The sequence below is a fragment of the Sphaerodactylus townsendi genome, linkage group LG03 (assembly GCF_021028975.2).
Source record: "Sphaerodactylus townsendi isolate TG3544 linkage group LG03, MPM_Stown_v2.3, whole genome shotgun sequence".
NCBI lineage: Eukaryota > Metazoa > Chordata > Lepidosauria > Squamata > Sphaerodactylidae > Sphaerodactylus > Sphaerodactylus townsendi.
The window spans coordinates 145,329,985-145,344,701 of record NC_059427.1 but is presented as its reverse complement, the minus strand read 5'-3'; the positions used below and the strand labels follow the sequence as shown (position 1 = coordinate 145,344,701).

Sequence of the window (14,717 nt, the reverse complement as noted above, 5' to 3'; positions counted from 1 at the left end):
ATTCTTCCCCCCAGCATTTTCAATGGATGCCCCCTGGTTCTAGTATTGTGAGAAAGAGAGAAAAATTTCTCTCTGTCAACATTTTCTACCCCATGCATAAGGATCATCACTGTGACTGGAGGTAAACTTTGGCAGCCATTTTGTGGCTGCCACGGTCTCCTGAACCAGCCATTCTGTGGTAGCCATTTTGGGGCTGTGCCCATCACCTTGTGTCAAAATATCAAAGGGGTCTGCAGGGTCAAAAATGTTGGGGACCACTGTTCTAGGGCAACTGATCTCTGGAGACTGGCAACCCTACTTGCAGCCTGGTGTCAGAGAGAGACCCTCCCTTACCTGTTTGCATGTGGATGATTGCTAATGCTCCCCTAGCCACCCCTTTTTCATTCTAGAAGACTGTGGGTTTCTATTGTGGATCATACGATATTGAGGAGAATGGAATTGTATACAATCGGCTATATCCTATGAACAGCAAAATGTCCCTAGCCTAGACCATCTCAGGTGGCATCGTTTGATGCTCTTTCATAGAATCATAGAGTTGGAAGAGAAGAAGAAGAAGAGTTCGTATTTACATCCCCCCTTCCTCTCCTGTAAGGAGACTCAAAGGGGCGTACAATCTCCTTTCCCTCCCGCCCCTCACAACAAACACTCTGTGAGGTGGGTGGGGCTGAGAGAGCTCCGAAGAACTGTGACTCGCCCAAGGTCACCCAGCTGGCATGTGTTGGAGTGTACAAGCTAATCTGGTTCACCGGATAAGCCTCCACAGCTCAAGTGGCAGAGCAGGGAATAAAATGCCAGTATATATTCAACTTCAAGAACTCTAGGGAAAACACAGAGATAGTTTTGCTAGTAATGCTAAACTAATTAACACCTGTAATAAGTCGGAAGCGCCAAGATTTTATTACACATGGACATGTGAAGTTTGACAATATACTGCATCAGCCTCTTGGTCCAAGAAGGTCAGTACTGTGGCATAGGAGGTTAAGAGCTTGTGTATCTAATCTGGAGGAGCAGCAGTGGCGTAGGAGGTTAAGAGCTCGTGTATCTAATCTGGAGGAACCAGGTTTGATTCCCAGCTCTGCCGCCTGAGCTGTGGAGGCTTATCTGGGGAATTCAGATTAGCCTGTGCACTCCCACACACGCCAGCTGGGTGACCTTGGGCTAGACACAGTTCTTCGGAGCTCTCTCAGCCCCACCCACCTCACAGGGTGTTTGTTGTGAGGGGGGAAGGGCAAGGAGATTGTCAGCCCCTTTGAGTCTCCTACAGGAGAGAAAGGGGGGATATAAATCCAAACTCCTCCTCCTCCTCCTACTGTCTACTCAGACTTCCAGTAGTTCTCCGAGGACTGGGACTGAGATCTTTCCTTCACCTACTGCCTCATCCTTCCAACTGGCAGTGCCAGAGTTGGAACCTGGGACCGCCGGCATGCCAACCAGATACTCTATTGCTGAGCCATAGCCCCTGTCACAGCACTCCCAGACGTTTTCCTTTAGATCGCAAGGGCTAGAGCAGCGATGGCGAACCTTTTCGAGGCCGAGTGCCCAAATTGCAACCCAAAACCCACTTATTTATCGCAAAGTGCCAACACAGTAATTTAACCTGAATGCTGAGGTTTTCGTTTAGAAAGAATGGTTGGCTTCGAGACGTGCGTTACTCAGGAGTAAGCTTGGTGGTAGTCGGTGGCTTTGCTTTGAAGCAACCGTGCAGCTCTTCCAACGGGTGAATCACGACCCTAGGAGGGTTTACTCAGAAGCAAGCCCCATTGCCAGCAACCGAGCTTACTCCCAGGTAAAGGATTAGTTCTTCACATGAAAATCAGTGGGGTGTAACAGCGCTTAACAGGGTTACCTACACTGCTTCCCCAAAACTAGGTCTCGGGTTTAATGCTAATAATCGAGCCCAGTGACCCAGGCCAGCCTAGATGGGGGGAGGCACTCTGTTTGCGCATGCCCACAGAGAGGGCTCTGAGTGCCATCTCTGGCACCCGTGCCATAGGTTCGCCATCACTGGGCTAGAGACTAGACTTCGGTTATTTATGTCCCCCTTCAATAGCAATTTGTAGCTTGCAGCCAAGCACAGGCGTAGCTACCATGGGGACATCCGGGGACAAGCGCCCCGGGCGCCACCTTGTGGTGGGCGGAAAAATTGCAGGTTCGTTTGAAGCTTTCTGTATTTTTTACTGTTTTTTCCAATTTTGGTCTGCAGGAGGCACAGTTTTTAGGCTAGTGGCACCAAAATTTCAGGCTATCGTCAGGTGACTCTCCTGATGATATCAGCCAAGTTTGGTGAAGTTTGGTTCAGGGGGTCCAAAGATATGGACCCCCAAAGGGGGTGACCCCATCCTCCATTGTTTCCAATGGGAGCTAATAGCAGATGGGGCTATCATTTTGAGGGTCCATAACTTTGGACCCTCTGAATCAAACTTCACTAAACCTAGGTGGTATCATAAGGATAGTCTCCTTCTGATACCACCCAGGTTTGGTGAAGGTTGGTTCAGGGGGTCCAAAGTTATGGACCCCCAAAAGGAGTGCTCCATCCCCCATTGTTTCCAATGGGAGATAATGGTAGATGGGGCTACCCTTTTGAAGGTCCATAACTTTGGACCCCCTGAACCAAACTTCACTAAACCTGGGTGGTATAATCAGGATAGTCTCCTAAAGATAGCCTAAAATTTTAGTACTGTTATCTTAAACATTGCTCTCCTGACAAGCACCCTCAAATTTTCCCCGGATTCTCTCTTTAAATCCACCCCCTTTGGAGTGGATTTAAAGGGAGAATCTGGGCTCCCTAGATTAAAAAAAACATTGAAAGTATTGTTGAAGGCTTTCACAACCAGATTCAACTGATTGTTGTGGGTTTTACAGGCTGTGTGGCCATGGTCTGGTAGATCTTGTTCCTAACGTTTCACCTGCCTCTGTGGCTGGCATCTTCAGAGGTGTATCACAGGGAGAAGTCTGTTATAAGAGAAGTCTGGACACAGTGTATAACAGACTTCTCTCTGTGATACACCTCTGAAGATACCAGCCACAAGATCTACCAGACCACAGCCGGATGCAGCTTAGAAAACCCACAACAACCAACTTTGACAATGGTGCTGTTTGGGGTGGATGGGTGGGAAATCTACCCTGAAACAGCATCACTTTCAATGTTGTTTAAACTAGAGAGCCCAGAGTCTCTCTTTAAGGTGAATTTAAAAGGAGAATCTGGGCTCTCTAGTTTAAACAACATTAAAAGTGATGCTGTTTCAGGGTGGATTCCCCCCCTTCAAAAATAGCATCACTTTCAATGTTGTTTAAACTAGGGAGCACTGGGTGTGTTCAGATTCATGTGTTGAGGCATGTTCTATAATGTGATGGTGTTTGGTCATGGTGGGGAAGGGGGAGGGGCACTGCCCATATGCCGGGGGGGGGGGGCGCAAAACTCAGATTTTGTCCCGGGCTCAATTTTCCCTAGCTACGCCACTGCAGCCAAGTGCCTGGCAAGCCAATTCCAGACATGCCCCTGATGTCTGTTAGTGGGGCTTAAGACTCCGTTGGTAGAATGGGGAAGTGTGCCTACCCTGTTTCCCCGAATAGAAGACATCCCCGGAAAATAAGACGTAGTAGAGGTTTTGCTGAAGTGCGAAATATAAGGCATCCCCCAAAAGTAAGACGAAGCAAAGTTTTTGTTTGGAAGCATGCCCGACGAACAGAACACAGAAATATAAGACATCCCCTGAAAATAAGACATAGCGCATCTTTGGGAGCAAAAATTAATATAAGACACTGTCTTATATTCGGGGAAACACGGAATGCAAGGTCGCACCTGCCAACTGAAAACCAAAGGAAATGTTTGAAGCCTTTCAGAGGATGGAGCGGGGGGGGGGGGGGGCACAATGCAGGCACCCCCTGGTTGGAGTTTCTTACCCATCAAAGGTGTAGAGATCTTGATGCAAGATATATTCACGAGCCTCGTTTGCTTGGCTGGTCTCTGGGGAGCAGAAGCGGAAGGAGGGTCACTGCTTTCGGAAAGGAAGGATCCCACAAAAGGACAAGTAAATATACCCAGTTGAGCTGAAGGCAGGGCAGAGGTGGAGCTATAAGGGGACGGGGGCCGTGCAGCACACCAGGCGGTGCGAGTGAGTCACGTGGGGGGTGGAAAATCACAACCCCTTACCTTAGTTTAAAGCAGGGGTCTTCAAACTATGGCCCTCCAGATGTTCATGGACTACAATTCCCATCAGCCCCTGCCAGTATGGCCAAGTGGTAGGGCTCATGGGAATTGTAGTCTATGAACATCTGGAGGGCCATAGTTTGAAGACCCCTGGTTTAAAGCAGCCTGGTGGGAACTACAGTTCCCAGGGGACCTTGCGAGCCCCAACCCCTGGGTGTGGGGCTCACAAGGTCTCCTGGGAAGTATAGTTCCCACCAGGCTGCTTTAAACTAAGGTAAGTGGGGAGCGTGGGGAGAGGGGGCCATTTTCCCCCAAGCACCATTTTGCCCCAGGCACCATTTTTTCCCCCTACGCCTCTGAGGCAGGGAACTGGGACGTACCTATAACATGGGTATGGATCCCGGCCAGGGCGAAAAGCGAGGCCACCTGACCTTGGTAGATCTCCACGGCCTTCTTGCGTCCCCCAGCAGGATTAATAAAGACCAAAAGGCTTTTAGGCCTTGTCACACCTGGAAGGAAGGAAACGGGTCCAGGTTGAGAAACTCCTGAAGATTGGGATAACGATGCTAAAGATGTTAATTTTATCTTGAGAATCTAATCCGGAGAACTGGGTTTGATTCCCCACTCTGCCACTTGAGCTGTGGAGGCTTATCTGGCGAACTAGATTAGCTTGTGCGCTCCCACACACGCCAGCTGGGTGACCTTGGGCAAGTCACAGTTCTTTGGAGCTCTCTCAGCCCCACCCACCTCACAGGGTGTTCATTGGGGGGGGGGAGGAAGGGAAAGGAGTTTGTAAGCCCCTTTGAGTCTCCTGCAGGAGAGAAAGGGGGGGAGGGTTATAAATCCAAACTCTTCTTCTTCTCCTCCTGATGTCTGTTAGTGGTGATCTGGGTTTAACACTCAATCAGTAAAATGGGGGAGCTAACCACAGTGCCCCCCAACATAGGTAGAATTAAAACAGTCCCCCACCCCCTCTTTGAAATTAGATGCTGCCTTCCTTTGCCAAGGCAACCATGCCCTGCTAGATATGCCCCCAGCAAATGGCCCTTCTCCCCCACCGTTCTTCACGCCAGCCAGCCTGCGAACTGACCGTGGTGAGAAATCCAGAACTGCAAGGCAGAGACCCAGCGGACGGCCAGCTCCGACTCGGGTGGGGTGGTGAACTCCAAAGATCCCAGCTTCCACCGCTCTTCCTTCTCTCTCTGGATGAAAAACACTGCGATGGGAAGAGAGAGGTTTCAGGAAAAAGCGGGGGCGGGGGTGGGATTTGTATAAGTAATCAAAAGATGTAAAAAGATGAACAATTAAAATATTTTTCTTAACTTTCTCAACAACAAAACTGTATTAGGCTTTAAATGGAATAAATATAAAATGAGTTTAAAATCAGCTGCCCTGAAAAAAAGATACAGAGCGAACATGGAGAAATGGGTGTCCCTGAGGTAGCGTATCATGCATCGGAAACACTTGCAATGGTGCCAGTGTCCTCGTGGTGGACATCGTGGTGAAAAAGGCAAACTCTATGCTGGGGATCATTAGGAAAGGAGTTGATAATAAAACTGCAAGGATTGTCATGCCCTTATATAAAGCCGTGGTGCGACCGCACTTGGAGTACTGGGTTCAGTTCTGGTCGCTGCATCTCAAAAAGGATATGGAAGAGATAGAAAAAGTGCAGAGAAGGGCAACGAGGATGATTGAGGGACTGGAGCACCTTCCTTATGAGGAGAGGCTGCAGCGTTTGGGACTCTTTAGTTTGGAGAGGAGACGGCTGAGGGGGGATATGATTGAAGTCTATAAAATTATGCATGGGGTAGAAAATGTGGACAGAGAGAAACTTTTCTCTCTTTCTCACAATACTAGAACCAGGGGGCATCCATTAAAAATGCTGGGGGAAGAATTAGGACTCATAAAAGGAAACACTTCTTCACACAATGTGTGATTGGTGTTTGGAATATGCTGCCACAGGAGGTGGTTATGGCCACTAACGAGGATAGCTTTAAAAAGGGCTTGGACAGATTTATGGAGGAGAAGTCGATCTATGGCTACCAAATCTTGATCCTCCTTGATCTCAGATTGCAAATGCTTTAGCAGACCAGGTGCTCAGGAGCAGCAGCAGGCCGTTGCTTTCACATCCTGCCTGTGAGCTCCCAAAGGCACCTGGTGGGCCACTGCGAGTAGCAGAATGCTGGACTAGAAGGACTCTGGTCTGATCCAGCAGGCTAGTTCTTATGTTCTTATCATCCAGCAATTGTACCATCTTTAAATGATAAAAATTATTTTGCTTAGAGGCAAACTCAGGGCAGGAATGGTGCATCTTAATGTTGAATATTGGGGGCAGAGAAAGAGGATACGTTCCAGAGTTTCAAGTGTTTTCAGACAATAGGGACAAACTCTGTCATGAGTTGGAATAGTCTGTAATCGACCATAAAACTAAGCGGAGGGGAGTGGCCCTTGTTACTATCCACATCTGGCCCTTGTTACTATCCACCTGTGTTTGGGCTCTGTCAAAAAACACAAATATTTTACCATCTGTCCTAATTTGGGTGAACGCCAAGACGAAAGCGAGAACAGATCTTCTTGGCTTAATTTTCTCAATAGGATAACAGACAAAACAGAAAGGATAAAGCAGAAGAAAAAAAAGAACAAAGTGAGATAGAAAAAAGATAATACAGCTACTCCAAAACTGTATATTAGATCAGAACACATTGGATCTCGAGGTTACAAAACTAATATCATCACAGAGAGCGGGGCACAGTTTCAACATTCACTACTTCTAAAAAGATGAAAAACCGATATTATGATATGCAGCTTGTGAGAACTGTGACCATAAACTAATGACAGTAATCATATATCAATGTTCATTCTGTATTAATAAATGTGATTATTAGAATTCGCTTGAGATTTTATAGAACATCATTTATATAAATAATAGTGGCCCGGCCACGCGTTGCTGTGGCAATTGTCCTTCTCATCACAGTCCACAACCCACACAGATGTCCATGCTGGTCCAATGACCCCCGCATAGACTTTTGGGGGGGTCAAATGGAATCCCTCTTTCCCTTTTCAATGCACATCGTTATATGGTGCTGTCTTGTTTTTTTAGTATAAGGTAACCCTTCCCATTCCACAACGGAACTGTCAAGAGTGTAAATCCCGCTGTCCATGAGGCTGGTTGACACACACAGTCCTGGCTTGGGTAAGGCAGAACTGGGGAAAGGCTATCCCAGTCAGGCAGCAGAGGCAGGGGGGTGAGGCGCTCAGATCGAGGCCAGCTTCCTGGGTTCGTAAAGGGCCATGTGCAAAAGAAGCGGAGCCAGTAGTGTTGGTTCGCCCCCCCTCCTCCTCCCCCCCCCCTCCTTCTCGTGTCTCTGGGGCTTTCCGCACTGACAGAGTTGTACTGGTTTCTATCTAGGTTCACCTCAGTGTATCCGCACTGCAACTGAGTTCAACATTGTTTTGTCTCAGTTCCTCCCCCCTCAGAACTGCAACATCCCTGTCGCAGTTATTAACTGCACCTTTCTTCTGGAACAAGGTCGATACCGCTTCGAAGCTTCGAAGTGCGGACTCATCGAAACAACACCTCATCCGTTCAACCAATCAGGAGCCGCTTTTGTGGCATGCGCAGAACGGGAGTCGTGGCGGGCATGTAACTGTAAAAAAAACCCCTCCCGTTTCCCGTGGTAACACAAGCTCCAATCACGATCGAGGAGCGAAACAGGCACCAAGATGATCCCGCCCACTTAGCTCGGTTCCAGGGGGCCAAGTAAGTTGCTGTGCGAACAGCCTGGAATCGCCCCCCACTGAAGGGAACCGAGTCGACCTTAACTCCCTTCTGTAGTGCAGAAAGCCCCTCTGTGTGTATGTGTTTCACTTCCACTGGAGTTACTGCCTATGTGCTGTTCCCACTGCTCATCTCTGGCCATCTGAGCGAACATTCTAAGCAGCATGAACATTCTAAGGGTGACAGTTACACACAGGCAGCTGCATGTCCTTCACCATGGAGCGCCAGGAAAAAGGCGCTTTACCTGGGCCAGGTGTGAAATTTCAGGTATGTGAACATCTAAAAACACTCTCGCCTGGCTGACTATAGTGGCTGGGAATTTTCAGAGGAATTGGCCCAGCAGTTACTGAGTTATACTATCATCAACAAAAACACTGTTAGCTTTTTATGTATAGAGATTAGCTCCCCATAATTGTATGTTAGAAAATATCTGCTTTTTCCCCCTTCTACTGTTCTATTTTGTCGTTTTTCTATTTGTGTTTTTTGTTGTTTCTTTTTTACTTTCTGTTCAAATACAAATACCTTTACTGGCGTACAAAAATAAGTTAAGATTGATATACATTAAAATTACAATAAATGAACTGCTTAGTCAACTCCAAGGTTTCAACAGGCCTTCATTTTTAATATCTGTGAGAGAAATTTAGCAACAGAGCCAGTAAATACTGAGTGTTTGTCTGACAGAAGAAAAGAAAATTGCTTCTTTTTCTTCAAGATGCTTTGGTTTGTATTGCTGGGGTGATTGATTTCTCTCAAGGGCTGTTAAAAAGCTGACAATTAAAAAGTAGGTGGGAAATTCCTCCATTTGTGTAATTTATTTATTTACTTTCTGTTATTAATAAAATATTTTTTAAAAAAAATTAAAAAGAAAGAAAGATGAGGTATTGACAACTCCTGGCAGGATCTGGATATTATTCAGTCTTACATGAGCAGCAGTGGCATAGGAGGTTAAGAGCTCGTGTATCTAATCTGGAGGAACCGGGTTTGATTCCCAGCTCTGCCGCCTGAGCTGTGGAGGCTTCTCTGGGGAATTCAGATTAGCCTGGGCACACACACCAGCTGGGTGACCTTGGGCTAGTCACAGCTTCTCAGAGCTCTCTCAGCCCCACCTACCTCACAGGGTGTTGTTGTGAGGGGGGAAGGGCAAGGAGATTGTCAGCCCCTTTGAGTCTCCTGCAGGAGAGAAAGGGGGGATATAAATCCAAACTACTCTTCTTCTTCTTCCAACTGATCTCCAGACAACAAAGTTAGTTCCCTGGAGAAAATTACTGCTTTGGAGGGGGGGACTCTGTGGCATTATTATACCCCATTACACCCCACTTCCCAATAGCCCTTGCCCAGGCTCCATCTCAGCCGCAGCTCCCAGACACTGCAGTGGGCCTCAGAGATGGGTGGAGGAGCCGGCAGCGACATGAGTCTCACATCCCCATTTATATTTTTATATATATGCTGAGATTTGAGTTTACGTGTCTATATGTGTGTGCTTCTTTCCCTAAGACCACACATTCAGTTCACAGGGCTAAACAAATAAGGAGTTAACTTTTATTTCTGGTTGAACATAACATTGGAAGAAGAAAAAGAGGAGGAGGAGGAGGAGGAATTTGGATTTATAGCCCACCTTTCTCTCCTGTAAAGAGACCCAAAGGGACTTACAAACTCCTTTCCCCTTCCTCTCCCCACAACAGACACCAGATATCTTGTGAGGCAGCTGGGGCTGAGAGAACTGTGCCGAGCCCAAGGTCACCTGGTGGGCTTTATGTGGAGGAGCATGAAAACAAACCGCTGCTCAAACGGAGTTATCCATATTAGAGTCCACCTGCTCTTAACCACTACACCATAATGGAATAGATTGGGTAGAGGTGATAAGGTTTTATGGTATTTTATGTAATTTTGATGGCTTATGGCGTACAATAAGCTATACTACTACTAGAAGTAGTAATCTCTGCTCCCCTCCTCCCACAAAAACTGTGGCAAGAAGACTGGAACTCTGACTTTTGCTCCCCCCCCCCCCCCAACACTTTCCCTCCCGCGCTGCCAATAGGACTTGTACGAAATAAAGAGGACATGTTTCAAGGACTAATGGAAGGTCACCCTCTAGCATTTTGCAAAAAAGCCAATGATTTGCTCTACCACAATCAGACCTAGAAACTTTTTTCTAAATAAGCAAAAGTTAGAAGTTCACAGCTAGTACTGCCAACTTCAGGAAGGAAGATGCCACAAGGTAAAAAGGCTGCTAACAAATGTTTTAAATAAATAATATAGAAGTCATACACTTCAACCTCTAATTCAGGGTCTTCAAACTATGGCCCTCCAGATGTTCAGGAACTACAATTCCCATCAGCCCCGCTACTTGGCCATGCTGGCAGAGGCTGATGGGAACTGTAGTTCCTGAACATCTGGAGGGCCATAGTTTGAAGACCTCTGCTCTAATTCAACCATTTTCTCCAGGGGAACTGACTTTTGTTATCTGGAAATCAGTTGTTATTCAGGGAAATCTTAGAAAGTTTCTTAAAAAGCTGAAAAAGAATCGTGATGGGGGAAAATAGTGGTCCTTTCGGAAGTACTCCAGACTGTTCAAAGCACACACTGGAGTGATACAGAAGAACGAGGAAGAACAGAAAAGGGGAGAAAGGAGATTTCATAAAAAGCAGCACAGCCCCATGGTGATGAAGATGATGATGAAGATGAAGAGAAGACTTTGGATTTATCCTCCACCTTTCTCTCCTGTAAGGAGACTCAAGGCAGCTTACAAGCTCCTTTCCCTTCCCCTCTCCACAACAGGCACCTTGCGAGATAGGTGGGGCTGAGAGAGTTCAGAGGAAACTGTGACTAGGCCAAGGTGAACCAGCAGGAATATAGGAGTGCGTAAACACATCTGGTTCACCAGATAAGCCTCTGCCACTCAGGTGGAGGGCTTCTTCCAGACATGCAGCAGCAATGACTTTGCAGCTGTGCAGAATAGTAAAATCCACTTACAAACAATTGCGAAAGCGGGTTGAAAGTGCAGTATTTTGCATGTGCGGAAATGGGGGGAGGAGTGGGGCATCAAACTCGGTTCTCCAGATTAGAATCCACCTGCTCTACACCACGCTGATGCCAACAGGGCGCACGTGGCTTTGTCTGAACAGGTAGGAGAAATCCGTTAGCAGTCAGGAGCCAAATCAAATTAATACCAAAAAGATCCATTAGCAACTCACTCCTCAACCGGATTGTAAGGGCGGTTTGAGAGAAGCCCTAGAGCAGGGGTGGGCAATTATTTTTTCCATGGGGCCGCATAAGAAACAGAAAATATTGTGGAGGGCCGGGCCAAAAGGCTGAACTCAATTCTGCATAATAGGGGCTGATAAGTGACAGACAGGTGCACAGATCAACTTGGAATCAGTGGCAACAGTTCTGCATACAACACTATTTGGCACACAGAATCACAGGCTTAACCTCCCTGCACAGTTGTCCACTGTGACAATCAAGCAAGTGGGGAGACTTAAGTCCCTTGACCTACTTTTTTCATCGACTGGCGCTTTTGAAAGCCCCGCAGAAGCAGGCAGCCAAGGTAACCGAGAAAATACCCGGGGCTTTCAAAGACGCCTCACTCCCTAGCAAGGCAGGGGGATGAGGCGCTTTTGAAAGCCCCAGCCAAGGCAACCGGCTTCTGCGGGGCTTTCAAAGGAGGGGATCGCCCCAGAAGCCACTGAGCGAGTGGGGAAGGGCGAGGGTTAACGTGAGCAGCGCGGTTCTAAACAGGTCCTCTTAGGCCAGGGCCAAGTCTGTCATAAGGGCCAGTCAGGGTAATCAGGCGGGCCGGATGTGGCCCCCGGGCCGTATAATGCCCAGGTCTGCCCTAGAGACACAGGTAAGCCACCTGTTGGTTTGCCTACTCCACACTCGCCTGTGAAACAGTTTTCATCTCCAGCGGGACTCATGCGCTCCTTTGCATCTTTGGCTGCTCCAAGTCTTGCAGTGACCATTTCTTGGACAGGAATACAGAAACCCTGACCTGAAAAAAAGAAAAGGAGAAGATTGTTCAAAGACCTTAAAGTTCTGCTCTGCAACTGATTTTGAAGAAGGAGCCGTTTTGGACCGAGCCTGCGCGGGGTGAGAAAAGATCTTTCTGCCTCCTGACCCTTTCTCACCAAGACCAAACATGCAATCATGATGGTAGAAAGCACCATCAAGTCACAAGCGACTCACGGTGACCCCAGGACCATGTGGTTTTCAGGGCAAGAGATAAGTGTTTATTTGCCATTGCCTTATATGACGTTGGTATCCTTAAGCCTTCCTATGGGCTCGTGCCCTGAAGATTTTTTGCTCCAAAACTCTAACTATCAGTGATACTTTGAGCAGCCCTTTTTGTCTGTCAATATTGCTATGCAGTAGCATGCATGTGGTGATTTAAAATCTGTGTATACTCTTTGTATTTTCTCACTTCTATATATTAAATCAAACAGTAACAGTGTTCTTTAGTTGTTTAACTTGGGCACTTCACAGACAGGAAGATTAACAGCTCTGTAGGGATACCTAAATAACATTTTCCTTAGTGTCAGAAAATAAAATGATGATAAACTGGCACCAGAGGCTTATAAAGTTAAAAAAAGAATCAAATGTTTTTAATTACAAGAACTAAATCAGGAAGTTCTTTTTCTGGCAAAAAATAAAAAGACACACACAGGGAGAAGGGCTTGCAACTTTCCTCCAGGAAACCCAATCCTTTCTCTCTTTAAAAACTCAACCACCCTCAAGAGTTTCACTGCCCCGTAACTGGGGCACAGAAATTAACCAAGACACTGGTGTGATTAATCAGTGTCATCGGGTTGTAATTAACTCCGGGACCTTGGCACAGATTCCCTATGTTAAACCTGCCTTACTGGCACTTAATTAGCATACTTCAGCTCACTTGGGCTCATTCCGCACATGCAGAATAATTCACTTTCAAACTGCTTTCAGTGCTCTTTGAAGCTGTGCGGAATAGCAAAATCCACTTGCAAACAGTTGTGAGTGGTTGGAAAATGCATTATTTTGCGTGTGCGGAAGTGGCCTTAGAACTGGCCCTCAGCCTCCACAGAACAGAACTACAGCAGAACTACCATTCCCTCTGTTATTCAATTCAGTTCTCCCCTCAGAACTCTTAGTGCTCTCCCGAAGAATGCTTGGAAGTTCTCTCTAGCCAATCATGTGTAGTTCCATGTTGGTTCTCAACATTTCTCTGCCTGAAAGTGCCTAAGTGTCTGTATACGTCACACCTTCTGGGATGGATTCCAGGTCTTTGCTGTGTGTAACCAGAGCAAAGGTTCCGGAAAATAAGAAGCTAACTTCAGCAGCCTCTGTTTGGCTGGCAGCTAAAGAGTCAGATTTTCAGTCAGAGCTGTGAGGACAGGAAGTCAGCCTAAGGCAGAGAAAGCTGAGAAGGAGTAGTGGAGTGAAATGCTCTGTTCTCCGCGGTGAATTCCGCACGGCACAAATATAACATTTTAAGAATGTTATAAAAAGCATTTTGGAGAACGACTTTGCACAACTCTCTTCCCCAAAATGAATCCAGCCCATTGTATTCCTCTCAACCTGGGTTTTTTAAAGGTCACTAAACTAGCAATCTTTCCCCCCGCCCAAAACCGAGTTGAAGACAAGTCCTGCCTGCTGAGTAAATGTTAACAGGCAGGAAACACTTCGTGTCTGTCGATCACGCCTGCCATTTTGTGCGCTGCCGGAGATTCTGCATGGAGATTTCCCACAGGGTTTTCCTCCGCTTGCAGCTCATCAGTTTGCTATTTCACTGTAATGAATAAAGTTTGTTTTACCTAGTGGTCCCCTGCACGTGTCGTTTTTCCGGTTTTTTGTTTTGAGGGGGATGTCCGCAAAGCTACAGCAACACAATTACAGCAGCTGCAATATGCGCATGTTTGTGTTGCCTTAGCTCCTAGTATGCCATTATATATGTAATGTATAAGTGGTACATATAGAGTCGAGAGGCACCTAATTTTACCACGAAAACTGGGAAAACTTATTGACTGGCAATGCTCGTCGAGGTGGGAAATGCAGCAGCTACTGAAGTAGAAATTTCAAAATAAAAATAGATACCAATAAATTACATCAATTGAGGGCATCAGTAGGTTAAATGTTTTGTGTTTATTTCAAAGAAAAACAGTAAACTTGTGAAAACCTGTAAGTGGAAAGAGGGTCAACAAGAACGTATGGTATCAACAACCAACTTTAAAAGTACAAAACCTTAGTCAACCAGCAGCAAGCTAAAACACAAGAGTTAAAATCCTCCAAACTGGATTCCTCATCATCATCTGTATGTCCAAATGTAACCCAACTTAGATTTTAAGAGGGATATTATCAAAATGGAAAATCTACTGTGAAACTCCATTGTAAACATTGGGGGATGGGAGACTTGCTGGGGGTCAATAACTTTTGGATCTGATTTAAACTACCAAACCTGGCTGGTATCACTTAAAGAGACTCACTCCTGATGAGACTGACTGGAGTTTCGGTGAGACTGAGTCAGGTTATGTATACCCTCAAAAGAATTAGCTCCATCTACTAATAACTCCCATTAAGAAAGCAATGGGAGATGGGGGCCTCAACTTTGGGGATGCTGGACCCCAGAACCAGAATTACCAGAAGCGGCTGGTATCATCAGGAGGTGTCTTCTGAGGATACCTGGTAATTGCCACTGTGGCAAAACTGCGCCCTTTGGCCAGCAAGTAAAAAACACACAAAAATATTTAATGACCATATAAAGTCAGAGCTTTTCAGAGTAAAATGTGCTGAAAATTCGGCCTTCTCTATGAGTATATA

The 14,717-nt window shown here is 46.4% G+C and overlaps 2 protein-coding genes across 3 annotated transcripts in view; both read right to left on the bottom strand.

Annotated features, from left to right (window-relative positions):
• LOC125428286 (ceramide kinase-like) overlaps positions 1-14,717 on the bottom strand; it is a 52,055-nt gene that overhangs the window by 1,044 nt on the left and 36,294 nt on the right. The window contains exons 2-5 of one of the 2 annotated variants that reach the window (XM_048488100.1): positions 11,812-11,919; positions 5,241-5,366; positions 4,531-4,659; positions 3,861-3,967 (exon numbers count right to left, since the gene is read on the bottom strand). In XM_048488100.1, the coding sequence (XP_048344057.1) occupies positions 3,900-3,967; positions 4,531-4,659; positions 5,241-5,366; positions 11,812-11,890 (402 nt within the window). In that variant the 5' untranslated portion in view covers positions 11,891-11,919 and the 3' untranslated portion in view covers positions 3,861-3,899. Of the gene's footprint in view, positions 1-3,860; positions 3,968-4,530; positions 4,660-5,240; positions 5,367-11,811; positions 11,920-14,717 lie in introns of those variants that run through there. The other variant, XM_048488101.1, reaches the window with a different exon arrangement.
• The window catches only part of LOC125427899 (ceramide kinase-like), a 74,087-nt gene that overhangs the window by 23,171 nt on the left and 36,199 nt on the right, over positions 1-14,717 (bottom strand). The gene's annotated exons all lie outside the window — the stretch shown is intronic.